At 39.4% G+C, this 14,116-nt stretch overlaps 1 protein-coding gene across 2 annotated transcripts in view; it reads right to left on the minus strand.

Annotated features, from left to right (window-relative positions):
• Nucleotides 1-13,577, minus strand: part of pdgfd (platelet derived growth factor d) — a 177,378-nt gene extending 163,801 nt beyond the window's left edge. For both annotated transcript variants that reach the window (XM_043691812.1, XM_043691811.1), the window contains exon 1: nt 12,910-13,577. In XM_043691812.1, coding sequence (XP_043547747.1) covers nt 12,910-13,021 — 112 coding nt within the window. In that variant the 5' untranslated portion in view covers nt 13,022-13,577. The remainder of the gene's footprint in view (nt 1-12,909) is intronic.
• Nucleotides 13,578-14,116: the final 539 nt, after the last annotated feature.

Consider the following 14,116-nt stretch of genomic DNA (forward strand, 5'->3'; position numbering starts at 1 on the left):
CAAAATATCTTTTGCTGTAACATACTGAAATACATGGGTGTAATAACTATATTTCTATTTTCTTAAACATGCCTTGAAATTATGTCAAACAGGGTGTGGTTCATTTGAAAGCTATCAACAGCTGTCACAGTTGTATCCACAATTGTATCCTTATATATCAAATTGTGTATTTTTTGTTATGATCTCATTGAAAGTTGGGCGAGATCGGCTAGAAACAGCATAGATATTCAGGTGGAGAAGTCTCTTGCTCTTTCAGGTATTTCCCCTACTTCCACCTGATTCTACTGATTATGTCTTGCCCCAATCTCGTGCTAATGTTATTGTAGATGCAAGGAACAGATTGCAGGACCATTTCAATTTTGTCAGGCCGTCTTGACAACAGACCATTTGGGAGTCCAGCACTGGAGTCAAACCTGTGAAAGTACAGCGTGAAACTAGAGTGTCTAGATATTAATAATTGTTTCCCTGTAGCACTAATTGCAGAGAGGATAGATCTGCATTTGGTCATAATACTGATATTTGCAGGGCAACCGCTCATCGATTTCAGTGGGAACTTTAAAATAATCGTTCAATTGTGATTTTCAGTACAGAATGGGGATGGCCATTTTGCAAAGCCAGCTCCAAACCCGGGAAATAAGAAGAAATTCTGCTGAAGAGGGGCAAAGGCAAGGGCTGAATTCTATCAGAAATTAGCTGTGTCAAATTTGGGATTTGGAGATGCCGGTGTTGGACTGGGGTGTAAAAAGTTAAAAATCACACAACATCAGGTTATAGTCCAACAGGTTTAATTGGAAGCACTAGCTTTTGGAGCACTGCCCCTTCAGCCACCTGATGAAAGAGCAGCTCTCCGATAGCTAGTACGTCCAATTAAACCTGTTGGACTCTAACCTTGTGTTGCGTGATTTTCAAATTTGAGAGAGTTTCACGAAGGGTTTCTCCCCATAGGTCCAATCGGATTTTCCTCATGCCCCCTTCCCAACTGGTTCCATTACCTATGCACCATACTCCTATGGTACCAGCACACATTTTATTCTCCCACTCACCATGCAGAGAAATACTGGCCACTGTGGGACCTCTTGGTATGGCACTGATGCCATCTTAACACCCAGTCAAGTGTTGTCCATCCGCAGTTGCCCTGCATCGTCTCTCTCAATTGCCCCAGACATGTCAAACATGGAGATATTGACACCCAATTTTGGCGACTATGATGTGAAAGGAAGGGCTATGAGTGGCTGTTGCTCATGGGGAGGGGGGGGAGAGTGTGCCTTGAGATTTTGGTGCTTAGTGTCCATCATCACATTCTGGAAGACTAAACAGTGAGCTGGAGTCTCCAGGTTATCGCTCTGACTTTCGTGCCAGGAATTGTCACTATCTGGTTTCTATGTGGGGGCTAGTAATGAGGATGTTAATGCATGCAAATAGCCCTCTCACTAGTCACTACAGAGATTCTTGTCTTGCCGTTCATCACTTGGTTGGAAAATGGAATGTTTTGTTCTTGATGTCAGGAATTTCCTTACTGCCCATTTCCTACAATTCTCCCAACTTTCCCGCCAATGCCCATCTCATTCATTGACTGAAAAGGTCTTTGCCCCAGGTGTTATCTTCAGATAAGCGAGGTCAGAAAGTTGAAGAATTGGGTTGGGAATACCAAAATAATTCAGACCCAAGAGTAAAGTCATCCAATATGTATTTATTGTAAATTCTTGTCTTTTATATTTTTTAAAATTAAAAAAAACTAAATTGATAGCAATTTGGTCAGCAGAGAAGTAGAACTTATTGGAGCATGGATGCTTTTTCATCATGCTACTCAAGTACTGAAAACAAGACTATTATTATGATGATGGGAGAATATGAGCATACTGAATATCTGTATAGGCAATTTTAGTTTTAAACATATTCAGGAAATTATATTGAAAAGAGATGAAAGACAAATGCAACAAATATGGCAAAAGTAATTAAAGTTCTGGCATGGATTGCGTGTTCAGGTGTAAGTTTTTTGATATATTATTAAAGAGATAAATTGTTGACTGAATCTTGCAGGGTTAGTGAATGCAATGTTTTATTTGAAAGGTAAAATCCAAAATCTATCATTTAGTCAGAATGTAATTTAAATAAATTTAAATTCCGTTTGGCTGCCTTATTAAAATATATTAAGTACAAAATATAATTGTTCAAATTTATTTTGCAAAAGATACTTCTTTTCCTACCACCACTCAGCCTGAGGAAAATAGCCTGATCAATTTAAAAGGAAAGCAAGATCCGCCAAAATTATTCAAACTTCCATCAGAGCATTACCAAGCACAATAAGGCAACTTAAGCCATAAAGCTTCAGCTTTTTTCACTGTCAGAAGTGATTCTTTTTATTATTGAATATTGACTTAAGAGTCTAAAGGTCATATCCAACAGGGGACAAGAATATATGTTTTCACAATATACAATGTGTGACAATAATAGCGTTGATGTTATGGGACAAATGTAAACATTTTGCACACTGGTGCTGGAGTGATATTGGCTGCACTCTCTATCATTTGCTTTGGGAGACCATGTACTGCCAGATACCTTTCCATCAACTACCTCTAGACCAATGTCAGAAAATAATGCCAGCTGGCTCACAACTTCAAGTTGACTCAAGTCTTTTCTAGTCCAAGTAAAGTATTCTCCACCCTGGTAAGAAAAAAAGTAATCAGCTGTTTAACAAGTGCTTGGGTGTCTGTTGTTAGGTCAAGATAATCTCTGAACCTTTGTTGCAATCAAAGCAACACATCAAGATGACCTTCTAAGGGGCAACTAGAGATGTACAATAAATGCTGTCCCAGCCAGCAATACCCACATCCCACAAATGGGAAAAAAAAGATATCCATCCTTCCGGTAGTATTTACTCGAAGTGGAAGGTTAGATTCCGTCAGTGACATTTTGGTCAGCATCCCATTTTTAAAAGTTTATTCATAGGATGACGGTGTTGTGGGCAGGGCATGGTGAACTGCTTTCTTTGATCATGCAGTCTATTTGATATGGGTTGACCCACAATGCCATTAGGAAGGGAGTTGTAGTATTTTGAACCAGAATCAATGAAGGAACAGTGATATAATTCCAAGTCAGGATGGTGAGTGGCTTGGATGGGAACCTGAAAATGGTGGCATTCCCATGTATCTCCTTCTAGATGGTAGTGGTTGTGGATTTGGAAGGTGCTATCCAAGGAGCCTTGGGTCTGCGGTGCATCTTGCAGACAGAACACACTGCTGCTACTAAACGTTGGTGGAGACACTGGCTGAATGTTTGTGATTGTGCTGCCAATCAAGTGAGCTACTTTGTCTTGGATAGTGTAGGAGCTGCACACCATCCATGGAAGTAGGGAATGTTTCACTTCTGAATTGCACCTTGCAAATGGTGGACAGATATGGGGGAATTGGAAGATGTAGGATTCCTAGCCTCAGACCTGCTGTTGCAGTGATGGTAATTATGTAGTTAGTCCAATTCAGTTTTTGGTTAATAGTAACTCCCCATGAAGTTGATTTAACACAGGAGGGCCTGCATCCACTTCAGTGTGGCCAGCATTTAATTGAACTGAACATTGTGCTTGCAAGCACTAACATAAAGTAGACGTGTGTGTGGTACATATGGGTTTTTTGGTATGTGACCAGTCAAGGACATAGAAAAGAATATTTATCATGCTTATAGCTTTCCTAAAATCATACATATACATATTTCTCATGGATAAATTATTTTGATGGTTTGTTATTATACTCATTGGAATATGTATTAATTGTATATTGAAAGTGCTATGAAACTTTGATAGAATGTTATAATAATGTCAGGCTTACCGAAATCCAGGAATATGCAGTGAAATAATAACAGCTGATTATGGCTTTCTTGGTGTATTTATTTGGCTTGCAATTTGAATAATTTTTTTTATGATAGAATATGGGTGTATTTAAAAGGGTCAAGGGAATGTTTAGAGTAACATGGCAACAGAAAAATTAGTAACAAAGTAATTTATGAGGCATGCTATTAAATTTAACATCTGAGGTCTCAAGTTTAAAAGTTTTCATTGCAATGAGTGCATCAATAGAATGACATTGGATGTTTTCCATGCTCAATATAATGTTTACTTTATTCTGCAACAAATAGTTCTCATGCTCCAGTTAGGGACCAGTGGGTGTGGAGCAGAAAACACGGCCAGCAACACTCAAGTTTTGCTCAAACTTTGAATTAAACTCCAATTGCTATGACAGAGTTGCATGTGGAAACATCAATTTTCTTCTACAATAAAATATTCTGCTTAAATTTATTAAAAGTGTCCAATAGGTTTAAGTAATTTTTAAATCAACTTTGGTACCACATTGGAAACATTTTACAGTAATGATAATGGAACATGAACATCCTTTTGTTGAGCGTAGAAATATTATCCAGACTGTATAGTGGTGATTCTGTAGTTAGGAATTCTTCCATCCAATGCCCTATAAAATTGTAACTGATACTAATCTACACAAAGAATATTAAAGACTGCCACTGTCTATTACACTTTGTAAAGACTAGAAAAAAATATTTTATGCATCAAACCATCACTTGATTTTAAAAATCGGCATTTATATGAATTATTCTGGCATGATTCAAAAGCAAAACACTTCTTCCTGAGTTATCTGAATGATATGTGAGCATGGCCCAAGAAAGTTGACTGAGTTTCAGTTTTACCAATTCATTGGACTGAATTTTCTGTGGTACTGATCAATGTGGACAACGTGTCAATTACATATTAGTTGAAGAACAGAGTTCCTTATTCCTTTGTGCATATGACATTGATTTTAAACAGGAGATTGTGTGAGTGAAAGTATAGAGGATCAGGAAGTTATGATATCTACAGACAGATTAATTGAATGGGAAAATCTGCTGGTTTGAAGCTCAATGTGAGGAAGTGTGAAGTCATCCAATTTGATCCAAGTAAAAAGCCAAATAAAAATATATTCTTAATATTGAGAGGTGAGAAACTGTGGAGGAACAAAATGTTTGTGTGCAGGTCCAAATGTACTAAAAAAAAGGTTTTTAGATTAGATTCCCTACAGTATGGAAACAGGCCCTTTGGCCCAACAGGTCCACACCAACCCGCTGAACAGGAACCCACCCGACCCATTCCCCCATCCCATATTTAGCTCTGACTAATGCACCAAACACTATGGTCAATTTAGTATGGCCAATTCACCTGACCTGCTCGTCTTTTGGATTGTGGGAGGAAACTGGAGCACCCGGAGGAAACCCGCACAGATACAGAAAGAATGTGCAAATTCCACGGAGACAGTTGGCTGAGGAGGAATTGAACCCGGGTCCCTGGCGCTGTGAGGCAGCAGTGCTAACCACTGAGCCAACATGCCGCCTGACATTTAAAGTTTTGCTTTTTCCACAAGCAGACTGGAAGACATTTGCAAAGAAGTGATGCTTCAGTTGTAAAGAGCATTGGTCAAAGCCTATCTGGTGTACTGAATTCAATTTTGGGTAACATGCATCAGGTTGGTGTCAGCTTCTGAATTCAGTTAGATCATTGTTAACCAATATAGCTGTGTTAACACTATTTACCTGGCTTGCATCCATATTTGATACCCATAACTTCAAAACAATCAAGCACTTTCTGTGTTGAATATCTCAATTGACCTGGCATGCAGCTGTAATTCAAATTCAGTAAAATGGCACAGAAGTGTAAAGGATTATATTACAAGGGCAGATTACGTAAACATGACTTGAATTCCATTTCCAGGGTTGCAGAGCAACCCAATTATATAATCTTACAAAATATTGTAAATATGAACTGATCTACTATGAATGCAGAACATGGGATGCAAAGGAGATGTTTGTTGATGGCTAGTCATCTCAGCCCCGGGCTATAGCCACAGGACATCCTAGAGTTGGGTCATAGTCCCAACCATCTTTATCCGCCTTAGCGCAGACTTACCCTCCATCATAAAGGTCTGACATGGAGCTGTTCAATAATGATTTCACAATGTTCAATACCATTCTTAAAGCAATCTTTATGCAATGAGATTTGATAAACATTCAGACTTGGGCTGATAAGTGGGAAGCAATGTTCTTATGCACAAGCTTCAGGCAAATACCATCTCCAAAAATAAGAATCTAATCATCTCTCCTTGATATTGATGGTTTTGCCATGGCTAAATCCCCCAATATCAACAATCTGGCAGTTATCCTTGACCCAAAATCTGAACTGGACTGGACTGGCTATATAACTCCTTAATGGCCTTAAGAACAGGTCAGACTTTGAGAATTCTGTTGTGGGTAATCCACTCCTTGTGTGCCCAAACCCTGTCCACCATCTTGAAGGCTGAAGTCAGGAGTATGATGGTATACTCTCCATTTGCCTAGAAAAATCCAGCTACAGCAACTCATATTCTTGGATGCCATCAAGGGTAAAGCAGCCCCAGACTGGCATCCTATCCACTACATTAAACATTCACTTTCACCACCACTGACACACAGCAGCAAGATGCATTGCATCAAATCACTAATTCTCTCTTGACAGCACTTTTCAAATCCATGGTCACTACCAGCTATAAAAGGACAAAGGTAGCAGATGCATGGAAGTCCCTTCCCATCCAAACACCATCCTGATTTGGAATATCGCTGTTGAATCATGGTAGCAAGGTCAAATTCCTGAAACTCCCTTCCTAACAACATTGTGGACATACCTACATCACTGACTGTAGTGATACAAGAAGGAAGCTTGCCAGCTTTTTCTCAAAGGCTTTTGAAGATGCATTTCAGATTATGGCCAATCCAATGACACCTACTTCTCATGAAAGAATATGCTTTTTAAAAAAGTCTTGAAGAGAGAGCTAGACTATTCTGGATTTTTTAAAAAAGAAACATTTTCACAAACACTCATGAAAATTTGTGATTCTATCCAAGATCAATTAAGATCTCCAATACAGACGTCACTAAACATTATTGACAAATGGTGTCAAAAGTGGTGAAAGGCAGGTAAATGGAATTTACAGGGGTACAGATGACCCATGGCATACATTAATGTGGAAACAGATTCCTAATTCTGAGTACATGCCTTTATCAGTGAAAGAAACATATGCATAATTACACTTGCATTTCTCTAAGATACTGTACCATTCAATTGAATCTTACAGTCATTTGAATAGGTAATACAGAGTTTGAGTACTGTTGTATAAAGACAAATTTGTCAAAGTTTTTTGACTTGCAGCCATTAAGACAATAGGCAAGAAATACCAAAACAAAGGGAAAATATTTAAACTGTATGAGAGGAATATGTTATTTGGCAGACAAATGGATTGACAGATGTTGCCATGGAAATGCACCAGTTAATGATGACTAACAGTCAACTGCTAAACCAGATATGTTATTCTGATTGCTTAAACTATTGTCCTGTTAAGTGAGCCAGAGAATGGGTGTCACATGTCATTGAGTTGAAACAGGCACAGTTCATGCACATGTTCTGTCTGCCAGGAACAGGGCCCTTTGTATGATTATTTGTAACTTCCACTAACTCGTGTACCACATTGCAAGTCACACTAACAATCTTAAATTGGTTGTCATTGTAATTCTTTCTTTATTTGGGATTATTTAGCAAGAATCACATCGAATGTTGGGCACGTGTTGTGAGTTTTACATGTTCAGCTTCGTGGTATTGTCAGTACCTAACTTGTTGCAAACAGCCAAAGAGATACGCTGTTTATGAATGATCCACTAGAGTATGGTGTACTGTATGATTCTATATATGAGCTACATATCCAACATCACATCATCACTGAAATTTACATAACATAATTACTCATTTGTAATTATAGGCAAAACATATTTCTGACTTGATAGCAGCTTTTCAGGACCAAAAGTGATGTCCATAGTTTGTTCATGAACCTATCTGATGTACAGCAATAAGTTACCTCATCACAGTAGCCAGTATGCCACAGAATGGCTTTGATATGTTCTATTTCAGCATTATGTTTGCATGGTGAACAATTAGCACAGGACCTACTTATAAGGTTGTCAATATGGCCAATCTTATTCCCACATAAATTCCAACATACATATTGCCCAGTGAAGGTAGTTTTGTGGTAGACCATAGTAGAGAACCCCAGCCATCAAGGCAAGGGAGCTTATTTGATTGTTCTATGTCAAAGGTGAATTTGAGTGTAGGATGGAACCCACTAAGACATGTAAAGAAATGTTTACAAGCAGCTGCAGATTCAAAGGTAGTAATCAAGTATTGTCGTATGTAAATTTATTGCCGATGTGATGTTAGGTATGTAGCCAAACATACCAAGGTTTGCTGTGTCATTTCAAACAGCATATCTTGTTGATTGTCTGCAATAACCAAATTATTGACTCTATCAACTAGTCTGTATGTGTAAAATTCACAATAAAGTGCCTAAATTAGATGTAATCTGTAGCTGGACAACACTTACTACAGAATCCTGACTCTGCAACAATGATATTGAAAATCAATTTGAGATTGTTAGTGCAACTTGCAATGTGACAAGTTACTGGATACTACAAATATTAAGAAATGGTCCTTTCTTTGCATGCAGAAAGAAAACTTACTGCACATATGTGGTACTCATTCTCTGGTTAATTTCTGAGGTAAGTGCCATGAACAATCAAAGTCAATCTGCTTCAATTAAAAATTAAACAAAGCTTGGCAGTTCACTGTCAGTTATCGTTGACTGTTACATTCTCCATGACAACATCTCTGCCATTCAGAGTTTACTTATCAGGAGAAAGAGAGGACTGCTGATACTGGAGACTCAGAGTCAGAGTCGAAAAATGTTGCGCTGGAAAAGCACAGCATGTCAGGCAGCAACCGAGGAGCAGGACAGTCAATGTTTTGGGCATAAACCCGACATCAGACTTTACTTATCAATCAATCAATTAATCAATCAGCACTTTCCTCCTATACAGTATAATTTTTGTTCTCCCTTTCGCAAATTATCCTGATGAATGCAAGATGAAAAGCTATTAAAACATTGCCATTATCATCAATACTAAAATGTATCTTTCTGAAATGGCTTAATATTTGGAGGGTAATAGCTGAACATATGAGGATATGGGGGAGCTGCTGGCAGTTTGTGAGGAAACTGCTTGCAGTAATCTTTTTGGCAGTAATTTTTGGCTTTGTTGGCACTGTGGGCACTTGGATGGCACGATGGCTTAGTGGTAGCACTGCTGTCTGACAGCACCAGGGACCTGGGTTTGATTCCACCTTTGTGTTACTATCTGTGTGGAACTTGCACAGTCCCCCTGTGTCTGCATGGATTTCCTCCAGGTGCCACAGTTTCTCTCACAGTCCAAAGATGATAACCGCCACTTCTGGTTAGGTGGATTAGCCATGCTAAATTGCCCATAGTGTCCAGGGGGGTGCAAGCTATGTGGGTTTGCCATGGGAAATACAGGGATATGGCGGGGTGTGGGGGATGATAGCGAGGGCGTCTGGGAGCATGCTCTGTGGAGGGTTGGTGTGGACTTGATGGACCAAATGGTCAGCTTCCACACCATAGAAATTCTATTTTTTCCAATTCACTAAATGTTAATTGTGTGAACACAGAAAAAAACTCACATTTTTAAAAAGTTTTCCCACATTTCTAGCCTTCTCCTTACATTATGTGTACAATGCATTGGTACTCTAACAAATGTGCCCCAACAACTACCGTGGTCTAGCTTAATGCACATTTGGCTGCTGGTCCAGCAATACGTAAATTTTAGTATCTTCATCGTTTGTTTTGTATTCCTCTGAAACCTGGGCATTTAATTTCCCAGTAACCTCCTCTAGCCCTATAATCTTCCAAAATAGCTACACATCTCTGAGTCTGACCTCTAATACATTCTAGATTTTCTTTTCTCCACTATAGACAATAGTGCCTTCAGCTGGCTCAGTCCTAAGCTTGTCAATTCCCTCCTTCAAACTCTCTACCTCATATTTTTCCATCTTCCTTAAAGAAGAATCTTCCTTCAAAATCCATGTTTTTCACAAAACATTTATCCCTAATATTGGCTGAAGAGGTTTGGTGTTAAATTTGATGATCCTCAAGTGCCTTAGGATGATGTGATCTGTTAGAGGTGTTCTATAAAATCAATAGAAGCAAAGAAAACTAAGACTGTGTAACACGTCACACAGCATCTGTGGTGATAAACAAGAGTTAATCTTAGAAGTTTGTGACCGTGAAATGTTAACTTGGTTTCTCTCCACAACATATTTCCAGCAGTTTTCTGTTACTACTGCAGAAACTGGACATCTGAACTATGTTGCTTTTTTATTGTGTAAATGCAAGTTGTTGTGGCAAGCAGCCAAATTTCACTCCGACACAGGTTCAATCTTTCACATTACTTATTTCCCAATCTCTCCTGTGAGACAGGGTACAGCAGTGGTAGTGGGCAGTGCTAAGTAAAATGAAATGTATACTCCTCACTGAACTGCTCTCATACGTTTTTGAGCAGTTGCCCAAAAGCAGCATTAGTGTAGGGTTTAGGAACAGAATTCCATTCCTGTTTTGACAAATTCAGGAGATGTGTGGCAAAGGAAGGAAATTAGTAAAGCAAAATAATTAGAAGAAATAAAGTCATCTGTTTATTTGCCTGGATTTTTTTTCTTCCTTTACAATTTTTAACTACAATTAGTTGCATTTTACGACAGCTTTTCTTAAAGATTTTCTTCCAACACATTGAAAAGTAGGTCCAGTAACTAAAAGCTATTGATATGGAGACTCAGAAGGTTACCAGCAAACTTATTTGCTCTCATTGAACTGCAAAATTAATTCTAAACCACTAAATAGGGCATGATTTTCTTCTAGTGAGTAATTCCCAATTATCTCACAAAAATTCTAAATTTAAATGAAGGCAAGCCACTTAAGTTAAAAATTACTTTGATAGCAGGTGGTACAATTTAGGATATGTTGTTTAAATGGAAGGCACAGCTCGACTTTAACTAATCATAGATTAATAAAGAATGTTTTTAATGTTGGAATTCAATTTACAAGCATTTGAATAAATAAGATTAAATTCATTTAAACAAATTGGTGACGACAGCTGTGAATCAACTCAAAATGGTAATATTTGTAACAAATATCCTTTATAATTATCTTTCTGCATTGGGAAAAATGAAACATTTTTGACCATATAAGCAACTAACTAAGCGATGTCTGATGTTTATGGCAACGGCACTAAGATTTTAGTTACCGGACCAATGACTACATAGCACTGCAAGATTTCAGAACAGGATCTTCAGACATGAAAATTTCACCCACGGTCTGAAGTTAAATTCTTCCCTTGTTTTGAATCATAGAATTTTACAGTACTGGAGGCCATTCAACCCATCATGTCAGTATGGTCACACAAAAGAGCTACCCAGCTAGTCCCACTCTCCAGCCCTATTTCTGTAGCCCTCTAATTTTATCCATTTCAAATATATATCCAGCTCTCTTTTGAAGCCTCCGATGGAATCTGCCTCCATCAGTCTCCCAGGCAGTGCATTCAAATGCTGACAACTCTCTGAACAGAGGTTTCTCCTCATCTTACTTCTCGCCTCCTTTGCTGACAATCTTGAATTTCTGGAAGGCATTTATTTTCTTTCTTCATTTCCCTTTCCTTTCCATCACCCTCATTCAGCACATCCTGTAGGCATTAAGGTTAGGACAGGAATTTCCTGCGCCACAAATGCTTATTTGTAAACTTTTTTTTTCAAAACAGAAGAAGTGCAAGCAGCTTGAGAAAACTGCTTGCAGCAAGGTCTGGGAAAGGCGCTTGGCAAATGTAGCAGCTCCGAGGCAGAATGCGGAAAGGGGTCCGCAGCATCCTGACGTCTCAATCCGCATGACGTCACAAAAGGCTGGAGCCCCGCCCCCTCCCCAGTCGATTTCCAACCGGGGCAAATGGAAGGACAGCGGAGCGCGGCGCCTTTAAGACAGATTGGCGCAGTTTATTGCACTCTTTGCAAATGAGAGTATGGCCTTGAAGGAGACAGATCCTCCCTCTCTCGCTGTAATTTGTACAATGGTACTGATGAGGTCATGCTTTGCTCCTTCCAAATCTGACAGCCGAGTAATGTGTGTTCCCGCAGAATAATAAATCCTGCTGCCTCCAATAAAGCTGACACATTCTTCTGGCTGCTGGAAGACAGCGTGCTCTGAAACCAGAGTCCTGCACAGTGGACACGCATCTGTCAGCATTAACACGACAGGCAAGCCAGCAAACCGCCCTCAGGCAAAATAACACCAGCCGCTCTTACAGTTTATTCCACCGCTGAAATTTCTTGAGCTAGAGCACAATAATTCATTGGGGGGGGGGGGGGGGTGAAGAAGGCAAATTTAGTAAGCGGGAGGTTGGTGTCTTCTTTGTCCAGCCAAGCCGGTGAAGACTAATTTTTAAAAACGTTTAAAATATGTGAATTTGAGAAAGTCGTGTCCTGCTGAAACTGACTACTCTGCCGAAACTGACTAACATTAAAATGCATTAATGTACTAATTGTTCTTTATGATCATATATAGATCGTGATTTCTTATTCTTAGAGATATCGGGTGTATGGTAAATCAGTTATACATCTTTCAATATATCCTGAAAAAAATATGCTGCCTTGCTGTAAACTATAATGAACGAATAAGGCCCGAATAAATATGCCAAAAAAAAAGCCAAAGCACTAAATATAAAATGTTTTAAAATGGAAGAGTTGGAACGTTTCAGCGAGATAAACTAAATGTTCGGCCAAGATCTTAAAATGCTGCTGTATGTACTTTGGGGAAACAGACAGTTTTGTAGTTTTTTTTGGATTTTCTTCACAATACTGAGCCCAACAGGAGTCGCTAAACAACCCAAACTTACCTAATTAGCTAGAAAACATCAACGCTCCAACTTTTAATGCTAACATTTGAAAGGAAAACTGCAACTTACCATCTCTCGGTACAGTAGAGGATCGCAACGCTTTAATTGATCCACCTTGAGCTTTGATGCCATGAAGGCGAAAGTCTCCAAATACTGTAACCAATATAAATAGCAATAACATTGGGATTTATTACCAAACTCCACTACTTATTTAATACGGAATCCACTGAGGCGACTTGTACTCTTCACCTACAAAGCGTTCTCGAAAGTTTAAAGTGTTTTTTTCTCTTTTAACAAACTTTCTGCATCATTAATGCGGCAACAGAGAGTGATTTGTCCGTCTAAAACCGGCAGGAAAAGAAACCCCGTGACTTGAAATATGTAACAGGTTGATTCTTCGAGTCCCCGATCAGGAATAACCAAGCGTCCGGATTTCACCCAAAGACTGTGTCCTGTGGCGATCTCATCTTCAAAGAGCGCGAATGCATCATCAAAGCTTTCAAAACGCAATAAAAACAGAATCCCTGTAAGTGTCTCCTGGCAGTGCGACCATGTGTGTGGCTTATAAATGCAGAGGCAGGGATCGGTGCAGACCGCGCGTGTACTCCCACAGTCCTGGTGAGGAAATACGCCGGCTGAAGCATAAGGAAACAGCAGTGTAAACAAAAGGCAAACGCATTGCAAGCTACAGCTGAAGCTTTCACGTTTAAAGGAAAAAGTCTACACGTAGCAGTTTCTGTTTGACGCTGGGAATGTCATCCATAGTGCACAGTCCTTATATGACTCAGACTTGGCAACAAGTTCAAGTTTTTTTTTCACTTTATAGGATATGGAACCAGTTGTAGGATGCAGCTCTTATGTTGCACCAACAATCCGTGAACTATAAGTTGCTGTGCACTATTCCAGTTTTACAGCTATCAGATTAGAAGTGTTAGCCAAGCTGGTTATCTTTGCATCCTCACCGCATACACTTTACTCTATCTCAGAGTGAACGCCCGGGGCACCTAGATGCACCGGGACTTCTCTGCATCGATTTTAACAATTCAACACCTTGAAATAATGATGGTTGGCGTTTTATTCTCTCTGCAAAAGCCCTCTCTGTCCAGTGATAGTGTCCCTAATTCTGAGCCAGGAGGCCTGAGTTCAAGTCCTACCTTCTCCACTGGCTTGTAACAACATTCTCTCTACAAAGTCTTTGAGTAGTGTTGGCGCTACCTCTGAGCCCGCGAGGCTGCTCCCATACCGTAGGGATGCTGCGATTCTGTGATTCAAGTTG

The sequence above is a fragment of the Chiloscyllium plagiosum genome, chromosome 6 (assembly GCF_004010195.1).
Source record: "Chiloscyllium plagiosum isolate BGI_BamShark_2017 chromosome 6, ASM401019v2, whole genome shotgun sequence".
In the NCBI taxonomy this organism is placed as follows: Eukaryota; Metazoa; Chordata; class Chondrichthyes; order Orectolobiformes; family Hemiscylliidae; genus Chiloscyllium; species Chiloscyllium plagiosum.